Raw genomic sequence first — 20,801 nt, forward strand, 5'->3', positions numbered from 1 at the left:
CCTTTCAGTCCCTCTAGGAGATGGACTAACTCTATGTTGATGATTTCCCACTCCTTTTTCTGGATTTGAGGCTTCCGCCCTTCCATCTTCCTCTCTACTGCGACCTGTGGCTGGATGGGCTCCGGGTTCAACTCTGTAGGTGGGTCCATGCTTGATTGAGGTTCGTCTGGGGTTCTGATAGCCTGTGGTCTGTGGTCTTGTAATCTAACGTAGTTACTTTTAAAATCAAGTAATATCATACACATAACATATGATGTGTACTATCATATAGAAATGTGAAATTAAAAACTGATTTCATTTTGAGATTTTATAATTATTTTTAGACTACATTTCAAGCTGTATATTATGGTATATAGTACTCTGGAAGTTGACGATAATCCGTTCCGGAACTCGCGTCGACAACTGATGCAGTCGAGTGGGCGTGTCGTTATGTTGTCTGCATGTCGTTATGTCCATGTTTGTAGTTCCGTGGGTGTGGGTCGTTAGTGAGCGTGTTCGTTAATCTTTAAAAGTAAATTATAGTTTTATTTTGAAATGATCACATTTTTAAAGTTATTTAAACTTCAGAGACAGAAAAGAATAAGCGCCATGTCTGTTACCCATTTGATAAAAACCCATAATCTCTCCTACAACAATGCAGCTCACAGAAATCATGAAATGTTTTTGTCTGTGTGAGCTTTGACAACAGGTAAAAAGACACAAGATAATTTAAATGATTATACAGAGACAAATGTGGACCATGCAATAGTGGAATCAATATTACTGCACTAGGCAACTGGTGGACAATACTGTACAGCATGAGGGTCTGTCTGGTAAATACTGACATGTGTTAGTGTGTGAATGTGTTGGCTACTTGTGTTCAGGAGGCATAATCAGTTAAGACAAATGTGAGAAATGTATTTCATAAAGCTCATGACACCCGACACAGGATGAAGCTCATTAAAAACTGGAACAAGCATATATGAAGTTGTAATTTATGTGAATTTTATAGTTTATTATGGTGTCTTATACAGACAAAATAGATGACCAGTTCACTGTTTCTGCATTTCTCCAGGTTTCTGTCTCAGTCTGATTCCCATCTTGTATGGTCTGGGTGTGATTGTGATTCCATATTCAGGAGTAAAGTCTGGTTCTCCTGCATCTTCAGGCCAGACAAACTGGAACTGGCGCAGCAGGGAGACCAAGATGAGGAAGAGCTCCATGCGAGCCAGACCCTCACCAGGACACATGCGAGGCCCTGCACACACACACACACACACACACACACACACACACACACACACACACACACACACACACACACACACACACACACACACAATAACCATGTCAGTTAATGGGTGCATTTAATTAAACCTACTTAACAAAGACTCAAACATTATCAAAATGGAGCAGCTAAAATAACACAATGTTAAACGAAGCAAAATATTCGTAATATTATTACGCTTGTATACATTTAAACTGTACCCAACTCTCACCTGCAGAAAAGGGTAGGAAGGCTTCAGGTTTCTCAAACTGTCCCTGGTCATTGAGGAAGTTGGCTGGGTTGAACTCATGAGGAAACTTCCACTGGTCTTCCTCTCTCAGTATTGAGGAGAGATTGGGAATGATGATGGTCCCCTGGAACATGAACAATAGAAAAGAAAGATTTGAGATTAGACAGATAAGTATAGCAAAATAACTAAAAGTAACGATGTAACTGTCATCGTCACCTTTGGGATGCTGTAGCCCATGAGTTGAGTATCTCTCGAGGTGTTGTGGAACACACTCAGAGGTACAGTGTTTGCGACACGCTGAGACTCGTGAATCACAGCCTGTGTGTACGGCATGTTGTGTCTGTCCTCAAAAGATGCCTGAGCTTTTCCCTCTAGAGCCTTATCAATCTCCTGCTGGCATCTCTCTACAAATACAAGTCAGAGAGCATTACTGCACTATTCCTCTGGTAAATTATTTCTGCTTCTATACAACATAGTAATGTCATTACAAGAAACACATTACGCAAATGGTATGCCATCTACTTCACTAATAGAGAGTTTAGTACCAAATTGGCATTACAGTCTTTATGTGTATAACTTATATGTAAAATTGTACTGAAATGAATATATTCAACACCATTCTAGAAATGCATGAGGCATATGGAACTACTACTGCCTTTGTTAAATTCATAAATTAAGTATTAAGTATATAAGACCATTAAGTATTTTATATCAATAATATTACATTGATGGAGTACAATAGTTATGTTACGGTTTAGACCTTGAATGTGTGGATGAGCCATGAGGTAGAGGAATGCTGTTAGGAGGGTGTTGGAGATGGTGTCTGTCCCAGCAGCATGCAGGTCTATCACTGTCCCCAAAAGATTCTTCTCACCAAAAGAAGATTGATCATCTCCTTTCTGTTAAAAATAAGACGTCATCTGATAAGACTGGTGATTAAATATTGTGTATCTCTGTGGTAAGTAGACAAACTGTCAGACCATGTCAAACTTCACAGTCACTTACTTTATCAAGCTCGTCTAGGTAGCAGTCAACAAAGTCTCTTGGCTCTCCTGATACTCTTGTTAGCTTATGCTTGTATATCATGTTTAGTATGATTTGTTTAACTGTGTTGTAATTTTGAAAGGCCTTCTTAAAAGGAAGGGGAAGACCTCTCACCACAGGAAGTGAATCGTAGATCTGAAAGAAACTAAGAGTAGTCTTTACACAACTAAATTTTCAAATGTAAATATTGTTTCAGATAATACAGTGACTCACCATTGACCAGGGTCCATTGGCAATCTTTGTATTTTCAGTGAAACATCGAACAATCTCTTTAAGGGTTTGGTGCTCATATTCAAAGCGTGTGCCAAATAAAACCAGGTAGATGATGTTTGATGCAGCATCGTGGAACAAAGTCTTAGGATTCATGTCTGCTCCTACATATATACACGATTATGACAAATATGCTTTCGTAACATTGTTAAACAGCTGTTGTCAACAAGCATGAAATATTTTCTGATTTCATTTGTGAGACAGTGAATAAAAATTTAGTAGCAACATTACAATACCAGCACTCTTCTTCAACCATGCAACAAGGTGTTCAATCTCCCCCAGAATCCTTTTCTCCATAGACTGCTTCCCCAGGCCAAAGTTCCTCAGGGTCATGAGGGCAAAACGCCGATGCTCTCTCCACGCAGAACCATAGTCGGCAAATATGAAACCTGTGATGTTGGATTTTTATAAGTAACTCTGGTTCTATTGGTACGTGCAAAAATTGTAATACATAATTAAAATGATAAAAGTCTAGATTAAACCATGGACTCTACAAATGAATAGCAGCTTGATCTCAATCTGATCAGAGGACAGGTGTCATCATTGTTGGGTTTTACCAGCTTTTTGTATTATGCTGTTGATCATGAGGTTCTGTGGGCGTCCAGAAAAGTCTGCAGCATTGGTCACCAAAGCCTCCTTTACAGCCTTGAAACCAGTAAGAACCACTGCTGGATTTCTACCCAAATACAGGCTGTAAACATTCCCATAGTGTTCAGCCAACTAAATAAATACAACAAACAAGGACCAAGTCTGCAGCAATTCAAGAAAAAAAACCAGAAGAAATAAATACATTTATACAAGCACAACATAAAAGTTTAGTCTTGATTCAGTAAAATCAGGATCTATTTACACAAGGATATATTTAGCTTTTCAATTCCATCTCTTGTTATGCTTCAGAGTTTGGATAATATAAAATACACTGTCCATTTATATGGTCGTATTTTTTAAATAATTGCCTGCTTCATGGTATAATTATTCACAAGCAACTATACACAAGCTATTTAAGGTAAGAGTTAGAAACTTGCATTTTATGTTGGTGAAGCTCAGAAATGAAGAAGATGCCACTCTACCCTCTCAAGGTCTTTCAGTGGATTCAAGAGGTTTAGCTGTAACAGGTTCCCAAATATGGGTACTGGTCGGGGTCCTGGTGGGAAGTTCTTGGGCCTTTGGTTCCGGATGAAGATGAAGATGAAGATACAAATACCAACCAGAACCAAGAATCCCAGCATGATGTCTGTTCCACTGCTATTTTCCACTCTGTGTATCTTTGATACGCCTCCCACTTATAAACCGGCCTCTGAACACTGTTGGCAAACAGTCAGACAGAAGAAAGTTCATTTGTAGCTCTAAACATATTCACAGTCTTTCTACTCACTTTTTCAGAATCAGAAATACTGAAATACAGAAAGAACATTAAATGTATCTATAAATAACTCCAAAAGAGGAGGTAATGGAACTCAAAATCCCAGAAGGTATAGCTCCAGGGGGGGGGGGGGGGGGGTGTTAGAGTTAGGCCTTAAGAGTTTAAAAGGGTAGAGTGGTCCATATTCTTTGAGCACACCTTGTAAGAGGGCAGGAGATTTTATCCCATTTGGATGTGTATTTGTGTGAATTTCTATCTTGTGTATTGCTTGATGAGTGATGGTAACTGTGTGTTTTCTTAAGTATTTAATTATATTGGTTGTATTAATTTATCCCCTGTTCTATATTTGTTTGTAATGTTTAGTGAACCATCCATCAATGTGCCTCCATTGTTCACACATTGTACCGACCACTATATATCTATGGTGCATGCTATATTTATAGTAGTAGTAAAACCATCTTTCCTATGTGGAATAGACACTTGAATACTTACCATGTTCTCACCCTGCATCGTCTAATCCAACTACTGTGAATTGAACAGTGATGGCTTAGTTACCTTGAAAAAGTAATCCGATTACTGATTACTCCTTCGTTACTATACAACTCTGGTCACCAGATCTAAATATTATTGAGCATCTTTGGGGTGTTTTGAACCTAGCCACTAGGGTGCACACACCAGTGTATTTTAGTGCCGGTCCCAAGCCCGGATAAATAGGGAGGGTTGCGTCAGGAAGGGCATCCGGTGTAAAAACTGCGCCAAATCAAATGATGCGGATCAAAAACAGAAATTCCATAACGGATTGGTCGAGGCACGGGTTAACAACGACCGCCACTGATGCTGTTGTCCAACAGGGCATTAGTGGAAATTGGACTACTGTTGGGATGAGGAGGAGGAGGAGAGGGGGGAAGAGGGTTCTGAAGCTGAAGTAGAGGAGGCAAAGCAGGAGGGTGGAGGTTAGAGTTCGTACGTTGAATGTGGGTTCTATGACAGGTAAAGGGAGAGAGTTAGCTGATGCGATGGAGAGGAGGAAGATAGATATACTGTGTGTACAGGAGACCAAGTGGAAGGGGAGCAAGGCCAGGAGCATTGGTGGTGGCTTCAAACTCTTCTATCATGGTGTAGACAGGAAGAGAAATGGAGTAGGGGTAATCCTGAAGGATGAGTTTAGTAAGAGTGTAGTGGAGGTAAAGCAAGTAAGTGACAGGGTGATCTGTGTAAAGTTAGAGATTGATGGGGTGATGATGAATGTCATCAGTGCTTATGCTCCTCAGGTAGGTTGTGATGTGGAGGAGAAAGAAGAATTCTGGAGAGAGTTAGATGATGTTGTTTTCAGGATCCTAAAGAAGAGAGAGCGGTTATTGGAGCAGATTAAAATGGACATGTTGGTGAAGGGAACTGTGGTGATGAGGAGGTGTTAGGTAGATATGGTGTTAAAGAACAGAATACGGAAGGACAAATGGTGGTAGATTTTGCTAAAAGGATAAAGATGGTTGTAGTTAACACTTACTTTAAGAAAAGGAAGAGCACAGGGTAACATATAAGAGTGGGGGAAGATGCACACAGGTCGACTATATCCTCTCTAGGAGACGAAACCTGAAAGAGGTTAGTGATTGCAAGGTGTTACCAGGGGAGAGTGTAGCTAAACAGCATAGGATGGTGATATGTAGGATGGTCTTGGAGGTGAAGAAGAGGAAGAGAGTGAGAGCGGAACCTAAGATCAGGTGGTGGAAGTTAAAGGATGAGGACTGTGGTGTAAAATTCAGGGATGAGGTGAGGGAGGTACTGGGTAATGGTGGTGGTGTTCTGGATACCTGGGATGAGACTTCAAATGCAGTGAGGGATGTGGCTAGGAAGGTACTTGGTGTGACCTCAGGACAGAGGAAGATAGACAAGGAGTCGTGGTGGTTGAATGAGGAAGTTCAGGAAAGTTTGAGAGGAAAGCGGTTGGCTAAAAAGAATTGGGATTTTCAGCGAGACTAAGAAAGTAGACAAGGAGGTACAAGGAGATGTGTCGCAAGGCAAAGAGAGCAGTAGCAGAAGCTAAAGAGAAGGCATATAGCAAGCTGTATGAGAAGTTGGACACTAAGGAAGGGGAAAAGTATCTGTACAGATTGGCCAGACAGAGAAACCGTGATGGGCAGGATGTGCAGCAGGTTAGGATGATAAAGGATAAAGATGGAAATGTGTTGTCTGGTAAGGAGAGTGTCTTGGAAAGGTGGAAGGAGTATTTTGAGGAACTGATTAATCAAGAGAATGAAAGGGATAGAAGGTTAGAAGAGGTAGAGGTTGTGAATCAGGAAGTGCCTCAGGTGAGCAAGGAGGAAGTAAGGATTGCAGTTTGGAGAATTAAGTGTGGTAAGGCAATTGGACCGGATGATATTCCAGTGGAGGCATGGAAATGTTTGGGAGAGACAGCAGTGGAGTTTTTGACTGGGATATTTAACAGAATCTTGGAAGGTCAGAAGATGCCTGAGGAGTGAAGATGAAACATAATGGTGCCAATTTTCAAGAATAAGGGTGACGTTCAGAGCTGTAGTAATTACAGGGGAATAAAGTTGATCAGTCACAGCCTGAAAATCTGGGAAAGAGTAGTGAAAGCTAGGCTTAGAGGAGAGGTAGAGATATGTGAGCAGCAGTATGGTTTCATGCCAACTAAGTGCACCACAGATGCTATGTTTGCTTTGAGAGTGTTAATGAAGAAGTATATGGAAGGACAGAAGGAGTTACATTGTGTGTTTGTTGACTTAGAGAAAGCATATGATAGAGTACTGAGACAGGAGCTGTGGTATTGTATGAGGAAGTCAGGAGTAGCAGAAAAGTATGTGAGTGTAGTGCAGGATATGCATGCGAACAGTGTGATAGCAGTGAGATGTGCGGTAGGAATGACAGATGGGTTTAAATTTGGGGTAGGACTACATCAGGTATCAGCCCTGAGTCCCTTCCTATTCGCAATTGTCATGGACAGACTGACGAACGAGGTTAGGCAGGAGTCCCCTTGGACTATGATGTTTGCTGATGACATTGTGATCTGTAGTGAGAGTAGGGAGCAGGTGGAGGTGAGCTTGGAAAGATGGAGATGTGCTTTGGAGAGCAGGGGAATGAAAGTGAGCAGGAGTAAAACAGAGTACATGTGTGTGAATGAGAGGGCAGACGGTGGACAGGTCCAGTTACAAGGAGTTGATTTGGTGAAGGTTGACGAGTTTACCTACTTGGGGTCGAGGGTACAGAGTAATGGAGGAAGTGAAAGAGAAGTAAAGAAGAGAATGCAGGCAAGGTGGTGTGGATGGCATAAAGTGTCTGGGGTGATCTGTGATAGAAGGGTGTCGGCTAGAATGAAAGGAAATATATATAGGACAGTAGTGAGACCTGCTATGTTGTACTGGAGACAGTGGCACTGACAAAGAGACAGGTGAGGGAGATGGAGGTGTATGGGATGAAGATGTTGAGATTCTCATTTGGAGTGACAAGGAAGGATAGGATCAGAAATGAGTTTATTAGAGGATCAGCACATGTAGCATGTTTTGGAGATAAAGTTAGAGAGGCGAGATTGAGATGGTTTGGACTTGTACAGAGGAGGGAGGAGAGGTATATTGGTAGGATGGTCTTGAGGATGGAACTTTCAGGCAAGAGGAGGAGAGGTAGACCTATGAGGAGGTTTATGGATGCAGTGGTAGAGGATATGAGAGTGGCTGGTGTGTCAGTGGAGGACATTCAGGACAGGGCCAGATGGAGGAGTTTGATCCGCTGTGGCGACCCCTAAACGGGAATTGCCGAAAGAAGAAGAAGATCTTTGGGGTGTTTTGGAGGAGTGAGTCAGAAAACGTTTTCCTCCACCAGCATCAAGTAGTGACCTGGACATTATCCTGCAAGAAGAATGGCTTAAAATCTCTCTGACAACTGTGCAGGACTTGTATATGTCATTCCCAAGACAAATTGACGCTGTTTTGGCCGCAACAGGAGGCACTACACCATAATAATACATTATTGTGGTCTAAAACCAGGTGTTTCAGTTTCATTGTCCAACCCCTGTATTTTTATGTTGATATTTTTCTTGAGAGTAATATCCTCAAAGCATTTACTGAAACTTTATTGTGTGTGGAAGAAATATGCAAGGTAGTGTTTCGACTACAGTTTATTAGAGCATTCTAAGTTTATCTCATCTCGATTCTACTAAACTTGATTTTAATATGTACTGTTTAACACCCATAGTCTTTGGACCCAGGGCCCTTTATTACACAGGAGGTTAGACAATGTGGTACACGTGTTTGTGTGTGAATGTGTTGGCTTTCTGTGTTCAGTCATTTTAGAGCACATGTGTCAAAGTCAAGGCCCGCGAATTGATTATCTATGGCCCCTTGGATGATATTTAATTACTATTAGAACCGGCCCGCAGGCCACAGCCGCCCGATGGTGTTTTGCACGCACAAACTCTACGTTCCCCACAATGCAACGGTAGCCCGCGAAGTCACTGCAGCACGCACAAGCGGCGAGGGTCCGCTTGGCGAAAATGGCGTAATCGCAGTGGCTCCGCCCGTGCGCGAGGGCATCACGCGCTGTCGATTCGCGAGGTCATGCACCGCTCGCATTTTGTAACTTTGCGTGCACCAGCACGTTAAACTTAATAAAGTTAAATATTTATATATCTATTCGAAATGATTCGAAATAATTCACTTTTTATTCACTTTATTTAATGGTTGTTTATTGTCAAAACGCCCAATCTTAACGTCTTGACGTTCTCTCATGTTTCGTCCTGGAATTACAAGAGGCTCGTATTTGTTAACGTAATACAAGAGAACTGTTCAGTCAGATAGATATTTGTTGTGAAACGAAGTAGTTACAATTTCAAGCATTTTCAAGTACTTTAGCCTAAATTCCAGCACTTTTCAAACCTTTATTACTTTTTTCATTTAATATACAGAACATGTTTTCTGTGAAGGAAGTTTGTTTTTATATGTTTGCTTGTTGAAAAATGTTTTCACTTGAAATTACTGACAGATCCATAAGAAAATATTGCTTTATTCATTTAAGCATTAAATAATATACACTGTGTTAGGTCTTGGTTCAATAGGCTATGTGCAATCATTTCAATATGTTTTAATAAACATTAAACCAGTCCGGCCCTCGGCTTGTAGCAAATTTGGTTTTTTGGCCCTCGGTGTATTTGAATTTGGCATCCCTGTTTTAGAGGAACAAAAGGAGGCTTAATCAGCTAAGACAAATGTATCTGAGAAATGGATATGAAAATTCCATGATACCATACAACACAGAATGAAGCTCACAGAAAACTAGAAAAAGCAAATATAAAGTTGTAATTTATGTGAATTACATTTAAACTAGTGAAGTCTTATACAGAAAAAAAGATGACCAGTTCACTGTTTCTGCATTTCTCCAGGTTTCTGTCTCAGTCTGACCCCCATCTTGTATGGTCTGGGTGTGAGTGTGATTCCATATACAGGAGTGAAGTCTGGTTCTCCTGCATCTTCAGGCCAGACAAACTGGAACCGGCGCAGCAGGGAGACCAAGATGAGGAAGAGCTCCATGCGAGCCAGACCCTCACCAAGACACATGCGTGGCCCTACACACACACACACACACACACACACACACACACACACACACACACACACACACACACACACACACACAGAGTTACCTTTTCAATTAATCAGGGCATTAAATTAAGCCCACTCAACATAGACTCAAGCATACTCAAAATGGAGTAAACTCTGACCTGCAGAAAAGGGTATGAAAGCCTCAGGTTTCTCAAACTGTCCCTGCTCATTGAGGAAGTTGGCTGGGTTGAACTCATGAGGAAACTTCCACTGGTCTTCCTCTTTCAGTACTGAGGAGAGATTGGGGATGATAAGAGTGCCCTGGAACATGATGAAAGAAAGAGCTATTAGACAAATAACTATAGAAACATAACTAAATGAAACAATGTAACTGTCATCGTCACCTTTGGGATGCTGTAGCCCATGAGTTGAGTATCTCTCGAGGTGCTGTGGAACACACTCAGAGGTGCAGTGTTTGCAACACGCTGAGACTCGTGGATCACAGCCTGTGTGTACGGCATGTCGTGTCTGTCCTCAAAAGATGCCTGAGCTTTACCCTCTAGAACCTCATCAATCTCTTGCTGGCATTTCTCTTGAAACACAAGTCAGAGAGCATTACTGCACTAATCCTCAGGGAAATTATAGTGAACTGAATATATTCAAAACCATTCTAGAAATGCATGAGGCATATGGAACTACTACAACCTCTGTTAAATTCATAAACAAAGACCATTAAGTATATTATACTAATAATAATACATAGATGGAGTACAATAGTTATGTTACGGTTCAGACCTTGAATGTGTGGATGAGCCATGAGGTAGAGGAATGATGTTAGGAGGGTGTTGGAGGTGGTGTCTGTCCCACCAGCAAGCAGGTCTATCACTATCCCCAAAAGATGCTTCTCATTAAAAGAAGATTGACCATCTTCTTGCTGTAAAAAATAAAACATCATATACTGTGTATATCTTTGGTAAGAAGTAACATGTTGAGGGTGTTTCCTTCAGTTAAACCACCTCAAACTGCACAGTCACTTACTTTATCAAGTTCGTCTATGTAGCAATCAACAAAATCTCTTGGCTCTCCTGATACTCTTGTTAGCTTATGCTTGTTTATCATGTTTAGTACGATTTGTTTAACTGTGTTGTAATTTTGAAAGGCCTTCTTAAAGGGAAGGGGAAGACCTCTCACCACAGGAAGTGAATCATAGATCTGGAAGAAAATAAGAATTGCAGTCATCACAGAACTGCAATTTCAAATGTCTTAATGCAAATATTGTTTCAGACAATACAGTGACTCACCATTGACCAGGGACCATTTATGATTTTAAACATTTCAGTGAAACATCGAACAATCTCTTTAAGGGTTTGATGCTCATATTCAAAGCGTGTGCCAAATAAAACCAGGTAGATGATGTTTAATGCAGCATCATGGAACAAAGTCTTAGGATTCATATCTGCTCCTACATATATACACATTTGTGATAAATTTGCTTTCATAACATTGGTGAACAGCTGTTGACAACAAGTAAGAAATCTTTTGTCATTTCACATGTGAGACAGTGACAAACAAAGTGGCAACATTACAATACCAGCACTTTTTTCCAACCATGTAACAAGGTGTTCGATCTCCCCCAGAATCCTCTTCTCCATAGACTGCTTCCCCAGGCCAAAGTTCCTCAGGGTCATGAGGACAAAACGTCGATGCTCCCTCCATGCAGAACCATAGTCAGCAAATATGAAATCTGTGATGTTGGACTTTTATGAGTAACTTTGATTCTATTGGTACATGCAAAAAATGTAATACTTAATTAAAATTAGAAAAGTCTAGATTACACCATGGACTCTACAGAGGAATAGCAGCTTGATCTCAATCTGATCAGTGGGACAGATGTCATCATGATTGGATTTTACCATTATGTTTTGTTATGCTGTTGATGATGAGGTTCTGTGGGCGTCCAGAAAAGTCTGCAGCATTGGTCACCAAAGCCTCCTTTACAGCTTTAAAACCAGTAAGAACCACTGCTGGATTTCTGCCCATATACAGGCTGTAAACATTCCCATAGCGTTCAGCCAACTAAATAGGTACAACAAACAATAAACAAGTCTGCAGCAATTCAAGAAATAAAACTAGAAGTAATAAATACATTTATACAAGCACAACATAAAAGTTTAGTCTTGATTCAGTAAAAGTAGTATCTATTTACATAAAGATATATTTAGCTTTTCAAATCTAACTCTTGTTATGCTTCAGATTTTGGATAATATAATACATTGTCCATTCATGTGGTCATATTTTTAACTGAATTTTCTGCTTCATGGTATAATTATTCACAAGCACCTATACACAAACTATTTAAAGTAAGAGATAGAAACTTGCATATTATGTTGTTGAAGCTCAGAAATGAAGAACATGCCACTCTACCCTCTCAAGGTCTTTCAGTGGATTCAAGAGGTTTAGCTGTAACAGGTTGCCAAATATGGGTACTGGTTGGGGTCCTGGAGGGAAGTTCTTGGGCCTCTGGATCATGATGAAGATGAAGATACAAATACCAACCAGAACCAAGGATCCCAGCATGATGTCTGTTCCACTGCGGTTTTCCACTCTGTGTATCTTTGATACGCCTCCCACTTATAAACTGGCCTCTGAACGCTGTTGGCAAACAGTCAGACAGAAGAAAGTTCATTGGTAGCTCTAAACATATTTACAGTCTTTTTACTCACTTTTTCAGAATCAGAAATACTGATTCTGAAACAGTGAGTAAAAGAACACTAAATATGTCTCTCCTAAGACATATGTAAATAATTCCAGAAGAGGAGGTGATGGAACTCAAAACCCCAGAAGGTCTTGCTCCAGAAAGGGGGAGGGGAGGAGGTGTTAGAGTTAGGCCTTAAGAGTTTAAAAGGGTAGAGTGGTCCATTTTCCTTGAGTACACCAAATTTGTAAGAGGGCAGGATTTGATCCCATTTGGATGTGTATTTATGTAAGTGTCTATCTTGTGTATTGCTTGGAGTGTGATGGTAACTGTGTGTTTTCTTAAGTATTTACAGTTTTTATCAGTCGATTTGGTTCATTTCTCACATCATGCTTTACATTGGCATCACAACTAGTGCATTTCTCAAAACAGTTAGTGCAAACAGCAAAACTCAATAAAATACATGCAAAAGCAGATACTTCACTCAAAATTCTTTGTTTTTGCCCCAAAAAATCTAGTCTGTGTGCCATCGCCTATGAACAAGGCAGTCAAAATACTTAGTCATGTTGTCAGTGCAACTATAAGTCACAGTCAGTGTAGACTGCATGGATGCAGCCATGAAGCCGCCAGGTTTGCTTCATGGAAAATTCATTTTTAAGAAGCTTCCTAATGGAGACATTGACAAGACTAAAGTTGCTTGCACCTTATGCAACTCAGAATTAGTTTATTGTAGGAGTTCTACCAGTCTGAAGTACCATTTAAATGCAAAGCACCCGTTTGCTAATGCTGCTGACACTGGGTCAAGCACTGATGCAGCCCAGTGGAAGAGTCGCCGCCAAACTACTTTGAGTGCAACCAAGGCAAGGTCAGCGCAGCTCTATCTGACAAGTTTACCAATCTCTTCGCTCAATGGGTTGCCACTAGCTGCCGGCCCTTAAGCATGGTTAGAAACCCTATATCAAAGACTAACTTTTAGTAATTACTTTGGTAGCATGCATATTCTGAATGAGCCATTTTAATCTAGATTAATATAGATTAATTTCAAGATTTCAGTGAGATTAATCTAGATTTTAAAAAATTATCTATGCCCACCTCTAGTATATACATTCTGTATGCAAACTTTGAGGGAAAAAGGGCACACCAATAATTTTAGAAAAAGAAGCACCAATCCCGGCCAACGTTTAGCAGCCAAGGCGGTCCTTATATGGATGTATGCAACAAGACCAGTCCGGCATGTTTCCCCATAAAGAGACCAAGGTATTGGCACATAACTTTCTGACTTTGGATGCTCGATCCTCAGCCATGGAAGGTGCAATCCTCGGGAAACTACCTGGTTAGCCCGTTGGAAAGACACTGGCCTCACATTTCTCATGCCAAGGATTGCGGAGGGATTAAAATTAAGATAAATCAGGAATTTTCGTCAAGGAATTTTTAACCCTCTGGATTTTATAAACTCATAGCGGGAAAGCGGTAGCTCAGAATCAAATGAAATACCACTTGTTTACAACAGGGACCCTCAACATTCCAACGAGACCATTCCCACCTTGACTGACCCAATGACCACGGAGAAACTGACAAAAATGAGCTCTGAGACAGCTGGCATACTGTGTATTAGTGCATTTGATTAGTATTTATAGATTAATTGGAACTTTGTACAAAAAATGCGAAGGCCATACATAACCATCCCCCAATCCCAAATACACACATGCATACTTTGACCTAAAATAACCACAGCTTTGCTAAACAAGGATCCATGGCTTGAGGCTGTATTCAGTTTTAGTGTATGAAAATATTTGTTTTGTCAGGCTTCAGATTAGTATACTTTGACCACACATTGCCCATTATGACACAATTTCTGCTTACTTTATAATGTTATGGTATGAATATATAAACAATTAGGCACAAACAAAAAATGTAAAGTAATGGTAACAGTTGTATCAGAAATAAATGTTAAATGAAGGTCCGGTTGAAGAGAACAGGTCACTGTACCCTTTCAAAGTCTTTCAAAGGATTGATGAGATTCAAGTGAAACATGTTCCCAAATATGGGTACTGGTCGGGGTCCTAGAGGGAAGTTCTTGGGCCTTTGGATCCTGAAGATGAAGATATAAATCCAAACCAGAACCAAGGATCCCTGCAAGATGTCTGTTCCACTGTTGCTTGCCATACTGTTCACCGTTGACTTGTGTCCCACTAATAATCCAGCCTCTGAACCCTGTTGGCAGAGTGTCAGCCATCATTTATTTCATCAATCAGTTATTTAGCATCAACTAGAGCACAAAGCTTGTATTTGGATTTTGGTCAGAGGTAGGTAAAAAATATTGCCACTGCAATTGCATAGTGTATTTGCAAAATCCTAAAATAAACTAAATGATTTTTTAAAAATTGTGCCTCTGTGATAAAATCGTTGGCCCACCTATGTCCCCCCTAAATGAGGTGTAGCGCGAGACACATCATTTTTGTGAATGGCAATAAAGTGGCAGTAGGATTTGCAACATATCGACTTTGTCACTATTTTAATTAATTATTCTAGACCCTGTGACAGACATATTGATCCGATCTGGCCCTCCCAGTCCAGATGGTCTAGAACTGCTACTGTGAGTATGATACAGAATATCTAAACAAGTCAGATGAACTGGCCATGGACTACCTGAAGAAAAAGAAACAGAAGCTTCTGGAATGGCCATCACAGCCCCTTAATATCGTACAGGATTTGTGGATAGACTTTAAATAAGTGGTGTATGCAAGATGACCTAAGAATATCTCAGAACTCATATTTATTGTGGGACAAGAGTCATGCCCTCACCATTACTGAAGGACTAGTGAACAATCCCCACGCTATGACCCCCACCTTATAACACTACTGAATAGGGGTGACCTGCAATAGTCGCTGATTCGACTATAGTCGACTATACCCCCTAGTCGACTATGAACGTCATAGTCGAATGTACCATTCTAACTGCATGGGGTGCCCAAGGATGCAGCTAAGCATTAGTTGTTACATGAAATGTCTTTGTTTTCATTATATATAGCTTTTTGTCAAATAAAATCATCCTAATTTCTGTTAATAAATATTTTTAAATTATGTTTGTGCATTAACTGTCACGGAACAGCTCCGGACCCTTCCCTGTGGGCGTGCCGTTACGTTGTCTGCGTGTCGTTATGTCCATGTTTGTACTTCCGTGGGCGTGGGTCGTCTGTGAGCGTGTTCGTTTGTTACACCTGTGCCTTGTCTCAAGGTCACGTGGGTCCGTGTAATTCACCTATTTAATGTGCGTTCACGCAGTGTCTTGTGCTCGTCTTTGTCTAAAGTTCATGCCTGTGCAAGCCTCCGCATTTGCGTGCTTGCACCGTCTGTGCTGGGCTTTGCGTTGTGTGAGAGAAATAAATGTTCTGTGTGCACCGTAAGACGCTGGTCGTGTCTCCTCTTTCCTCCGTCACCACAGCGTTACAGAAAGACGAGCCGAATAAAAGAATGCATGCCTGGATACGCCACCAGGGCGCCTAAGGGAAAGAGAAAGAGCCGACGTCACCACGGCTCTTCCCCAGTCCGGCGTCCCGAAGCCCCCGTCTCCGAGCAGGAGATGATGCAGAGCCCCATCTGTGCTTACATGCTCTGCGCCGCTCGGAATACGGAGGATGCTGAGATGGCCGAACACCTCCGCCAGTCCGCGGTGCGTGTATGGGAGGACCAACACCCCACCGCGTCCCTAGAGCCGCCACCCAGGGCTGTGGGCGGTTGTGTCTCGGAGGTAGGGAGACCCATGCCCCGGTGCGCGTCCTCTCACGAGCGGGTGCCTGAGAGCGCCGAGGAGAGGAGAGAGGAGGTGTCCCTCCAGGCGGCGTGGAGAGAGGGGCTCCGCGCTATGACGCGCGATACCAACCCCACTGCCAAAACCAGAGAGGGTACGGAGGACCCGCTGGTCATGTACGCGGGGATGGTGAGCGCCAACCCTCCAGAGGACGAGTCCAGGAGTGAGGACTCAGAGGAGGAAGAGAAGGAGGGTGGAGCCGGCTACTCACCTTCAGTCTACTCCGCGCCGACTGTGTACTACGGCGAGGAGAAGGAAGACACCAGCCCTCCGCCGTCAGAGTGGTCCGATTACACCGAGCGCTCCGATGAAGAGAAGGAAGACACCGGCCCTCCGCCGTCGGAGTGGTCAGAGATCACTGAACACTCTGACGAAGAGGAGACGGAGGTCATCAGCCCCCCTCCGTCGTGGTACTCAGCCCCGTCGGGAGACGACGAGCAGGGCGAGGAGAGCGAGGGGGAAAGTCTCCGGTCAGTGAGTTCGCTCCTGACCGTCTATAAAAGGGGCGGGAGCAGACCGAACAGTCCGCCCGCATCGGAGAGTGGGGACTCCGGTGAAGAGGAGCCCATGGAGCACTCGCGGTGTGAGACCCCCGCTCGGTCCATGGACTGGAGCGTAGCCGAGGAGGAAGAGCCGGCGATGGACACCACCCCCGATACCGGAGCCAGGGGAGGCTGGCCTGGCACCAATGGGGCCTCCTACGGGGGGTTCCCAGAGAGGGGGAATGGGCGCCGGCAGGCTTATGGGGCGGCAAGCCCCTACGGCAATCCCAGAGGAGGGAGCCGCGGACCTGAGATGAAGGTTGCCGCGAGTCGCGCTGCCTCCAAGCAGGAGACGGGTCGAGCTGCACCTCGCGCGTCCACCGGTAGTGCTGCCACCAGGCGGACCACCGGCCGCGCTGCACCTCGCGCGTCCGTCGGAGGGACTGCCCCCAAGCGGTCGACCAGTCGCGCTGCACCTCGCGCGTCCGCCAGAGGGACTGCCCCCAAGCGGTCGGCCAGTCGCGCTACACCCAGCGCGTCCGCTGTCCGTACGGCACCTGGCGGTGAGCGGGCGGAACAGGCGGGAGGAGTACCGCCTTCTGCAGCGTCGCCAGCTCCCGGAGCTTTCGCGCCGCTACAAGCGTTGCCTCAGGCGGGATGCCTGGCTCCGGTTGTGAATGTCTGTGTACCCGTGTTTGTGTCAGTTCCCCTGTGTCTCCCTAATTTCCTTTCCCCGTTCGTGCCTCTAGTGTTTCATGTTCCAGTGTGCGTGCTTGTGACTGTGCCATTGTTTAATGTTTTCTCCCCTGTCTTCCCAGGGAGGGTGTGCTAGAGCTGTTGGCTGCGGTTCTCACCGTCTCGCTCTCGGAGGCTCGTGATCCCGGTGGCTCCGGACCTGCCCGTCAGTGTTGGTTCGGGGCTTTCCAGCTGCGCGGGACGCTCCGGGAGTAGCGAGCCCCTGGCGGAGGGTTCTGTCACGGAACAGCTCCGGACCCTTCCCTGTGGGCGTGCCGTTACGTTGTCTGCGTGTCGTTATGTCCATGTTTGTACTTCCGTGGGCGTGGGTCGTCTGTGAGCGTGTTCGTTTGTTACACCTGTGCCTTGTCTCGAGGTCACGTGGGTCCGTGTAATTCACCTATTTAATGTGCGTTCACGCAGTGTCTTGTGCTCGTCTTTGTCTAAAGTTCATGCCTGTGCAAGCCTCCGCATTTGCGTGCTTGCACCGTCTGTGCTGGGCTTTGCGTTGTGTGAGAGAAATAAATGTTCTGTGTGCACCGTAAGACGCTGGTCGTGTCTCCTCTTTCCTCCGTCACCACAGCGTTACATTAACAATAGGCATCTTCCTTACTGCACATTAATAAATCACACCCTGCTGTTGCACAATCCAAATGAACGGAGCTGAACACGCTACAGAATACGCGCAGCATCTGCCGAGATTATAATGGCTACTAAAAAATTCAAAAGTATTTTGAAAAACATAAAGATGAATCAAACAAAGTAAAGTGCAAGTTATGTCATCAACGTCTTTCATTTCGCACGACAACAACCAACATGGCATACCATTTTAAACACGTAAGGCGAAAAAAAACGTTTGTCATTTCAGTCGTGTCGTCTCGTCTCGTCAAGTAGGCCTATAAACATTTTTTGTTGTTTGCTTTTAAACCCCGTTACTTGAACCTTTCCCTTGTATTTTTTTGCTGTTGTGTGGCAATTTTTTATATTTTCAGGCAGGCATATTTTATTTAAACTATTTTTGACATTTTGCACAGTGCCTGTCTGACAGTTCGAGATGCACAATGTGCACTGACGGTTAATGTTCTCTAACGTTTCATAAAAAAATTAATAAAAGCTGAATAAAGCCAACCTACCATGTTTATTCATTTATCTGAGTGTTCACATACAGTTTTATAGAAATATGTGTGTGACCATTAAACCTGGGCCCGCTACCCCCCCCCCCCCCAAAAAAAAAATCCTCTCCTAATTAACTGCAATAAAGAAAATAATAATAATAAATAAATAAATAATTGAGATGACAGTACAGCTTTAGAAAAGCAATAACCAATAATATCTGTACTAGATAACTTCTTAAGCAAAATAAGGTTCCACAGCTCCGTGTTCCTCGGAAGCGTAATATGTAAACAACGCGCACTAGGGCATCAAAGGAATGAATCAAAACTAGCTAGCGGTGGTACGCTAACGCTAGCTAGAGGTGGTACGCTAACGACAGCTAGCATCGCCACAGCGGGCGGAAATTATCATACAGTTAAGCCCGCCCACTAAGAGGGAAGATATGATTGGTCAATTTTACTGTCATTTGAAACTGCACTGTAATCAATTTCTGTAGTTTTCACAGCATTATTGCTGTAAAATTATCAAATTCTTACTGTAGAACCTGTATACAGCATGTTACTGTATATCTGCAAAGCATCATGGTTAAAATTCAGTGGCGGGTGAATTCTAAATATAATATAAATATAATTTTCCTGTGAATCATAATACAGTAATTTTGAGCGGGATTTATTCAGCAATTTAAACAGAAATCCACTTTTGCTAATGGTAGGCAACATCCACACAGACAGAGGATAATGTCTTTATATCCTTCATAGCTGATACATGCTGTATAGTTCGCTGTATAACTATATATAGGCCTATATATAAACCCGCGATGAAAATTAACGCGGGTTTATATTATATGCTGGACCAGCATCAGCAAAAAAAACCTGCGTGAGCGGTGGAGGCGTTTATACTTGGCAATCGATCGCGATATAATACTTAATTTGTGTCCATTTACACGTCCTCTCCACTAACAATTTAAACTGCCCCCCCCCCCCCCTCCGTCAACAATTTAACCCGCTCCAATTTTATTTGTTGATAGTGGCACACTCATTGACTAGATATGTTAAAGTTGGCACTTCATGTCTCAAAGGATGCCGACCCCTGGTGTAAATGAACATGAACCCGGTGTTTATCAGCTCTCACTTCCACCATTCTAAGGTACTGCTCTACAGCAGTACCGGGGTACCGGTGCCAAAGACCCCACACCCCAAAGACCTCAACAGCTACAGGCCAGTAGCACTAACATCTCACCTGATGATGACCCTGGAGAGACTACTCCTTGTCCACCTCCGCCCACTTGTGAGTTCATCAATGGACCCACTTCAGTTTGCCTACCAACCTGGCATCTGGGTGGAGGATGCCATCATTCACCTGCTAAACAGATCTCTGTCCCACCTGGAAACCACTGGGAGCACTGTGAGAATCATGTTCTTTGATTTCTGCAGTTCTTTCAATACCATCCAACCCATGCTCAAGGACAAGCTGGAGCGCACTGGACTGGACCACCACTTCACCACATGGATTCTGGACTACCTCACTAACCGACCGCAGTACGTGAGGACAAAGGGCTGTCAGTCTGACACTGTTGTCTGCAGCACGGGGGCTCCACAGGGAACAGTTCTTGCTCCCTTCTTGTTCACCCTCTACACTGCAGATTTCAAGTACAGTTCTGCCAGCTGCCACCTGCAAAGGTTCTCTGATGACTCTGCTATCGTTGGCCTCATGGTGATGGTGATGACAGGGAGTACAGAGGACTGATGCAGGACTTTGTGACATGGTGCCAGAAGAACTGCCTGCAGATCAATGCAGGCAAAACTAAAGAACTGGTGGTGGATTTCTGCAGGACTAAACACTCAAATCCTGTGCCTGTAAACATCCAGGGCCCAGACATAGAGATTGTGAGGTCCTACAAATACCTTGGTGTCCACCTTAACAACAAGCTGGACTGGACTGACAACACAGCTGCTCTCTACAGGAAGGGCCAGAGCAGACTGTATCTCCTAAGGAGACTCAGATCCTTTGGTGTGCAGGGGACACTCCTGAGGTCCTTGTTTGATGCTGTGGTGGCATCAGCTATATTCTATGGAGTGGTCTGCTGGGGTAGCAGCATCTCCACTGCTGACAGGAAGAGACTGAACAGGATCATCAGGAAGTCCAGCTCTGTCCTCGGGTGTCCTCTTGACCCAGTGGAGGTGGTGGGAGACAGGAGAATGAGGACTAAGCTAAAATACATGCTGAAGAACCTGTCCCAC

General features: G+C 43.4%; 2 protein-coding genes across 2 annotated transcripts; both read right to left on the reverse strand.

Annotated features, from left to right (window-relative positions):
- Positions 1-609: 609 nt before the first annotated feature.
- Positions 610-4,039, reverse strand: LOC143527098 (cytochrome P450 2F2-like). Its single transcript, XM_077022047.1, has 9 exons — positions 3,881-4,039; positions 3,368-3,530; positions 3,047-3,199; positions 2,754-2,914; positions 2,502-2,675; positions 2,257-2,395; positions 1,713-1,900; positions 1,479-1,620; positions 610-1,237 (listed from the first exon to the last, which is right to left on the reverse strand). The coding sequence occupies exons 1-9, from the start codon at positions 4,037-4,039 to the stop codon at positions 1,032-1,034; spliced, it is 1,485 nt and encodes a 494-aa protein (XP_076878162.1). The 3' UTR covers positions 610-1,031.
- Positions 4,040-8,864: 4,825 nt separating this feature from the next.
- Positions 8,865-14,517, reverse strand: LOC143527099 (cytochrome P450 2F2-like). The gene is made up of 10 exons (XM_077022048.1): positions 14,410-14,517; positions 12,150-12,377; positions 11,639-11,801; positions 11,317-11,469; positions 11,027-11,187; positions 10,764-10,937; positions 10,521-10,659; positions 10,130-10,317; positions 9,905-10,046; positions 8,865-9,748 (listed from the first exon to the last, which is right to left on the reverse strand). The coding sequence occupies exons 2-10, from the start codon at positions 12,300-12,302 to the stop codon at positions 9,543-9,545; spliced, it is 1,479 nt and encodes a 492-aa protein (XP_076878163.1). The 5' UTR covers positions 12,303-12,377; positions 14,410-14,517; the 3' UTR covers positions 8,865-9,542.
- Positions 14,518-20,801: the final 6,284 nt, after the last annotated feature.

This window comes from Brachyhypopomus gauderio, chromosome 11, assembly GCF_052324685.1.
Source record: "Brachyhypopomus gauderio isolate BG-103 chromosome 11, BGAUD_0.2, whole genome shotgun sequence".
NCBI lineage: Eukaryota > Metazoa > Chordata > Actinopteri > Gymnotiformes > Hypopomidae > Brachyhypopomus > Brachyhypopomus gauderio.

What these genes read in the sequence shown, in the direction of transcription:
- LOC143527098 (XM_077022047.1), bottom strand. Translation starts at nt 4,039, where the DNA reads ATGCTGGGATTCTTGGTTCTGGTTGGTATTTGTATCTTCATCTTCATC. An exon ending in ACCTAGACGAGCTTGATAAA is followed by an intron (nt 2,396 to 2,501) that starts GTAAGTGACTGT and finishes TATTTTTAACAG; the next exon opens with AAAGGAGATGATCAATCTTC. An exon ending in GGCTCATCCACACATTCAAG is followed by an intron (nt 1,901 to 2,256) that starts GTCTAAACCGTA and finishes TTGTATTTGTAG; the next exon opens with AGAGATGCCAGCAGGAGATT.
- LOC143527099 (XM_077022048.1), bottom strand. Translation starts at nt 12,302, where the DNA reads ATGCTGGGATCCTTGGTTCTGGTTGGTATTTGTATCTTCATCTTCATC. An exon ending in ATGGTTGGAAAAAAGTGCTG is followed by an intron (nt 11,188 to 11,316) that starts GTATTGTAATGT and finishes GTATATATGTAG; the next exon opens with GAGCAGATATGAATCCTAAG. An exon ending in GGCTCATCCACACATTCAAG is followed by an intron (nt 10,318 to 10,520) that starts GTCTGAACCGTA and finishes TTGTGTTTCAAG; the next exon opens with AGAAATGCCAGCAAGAGATT.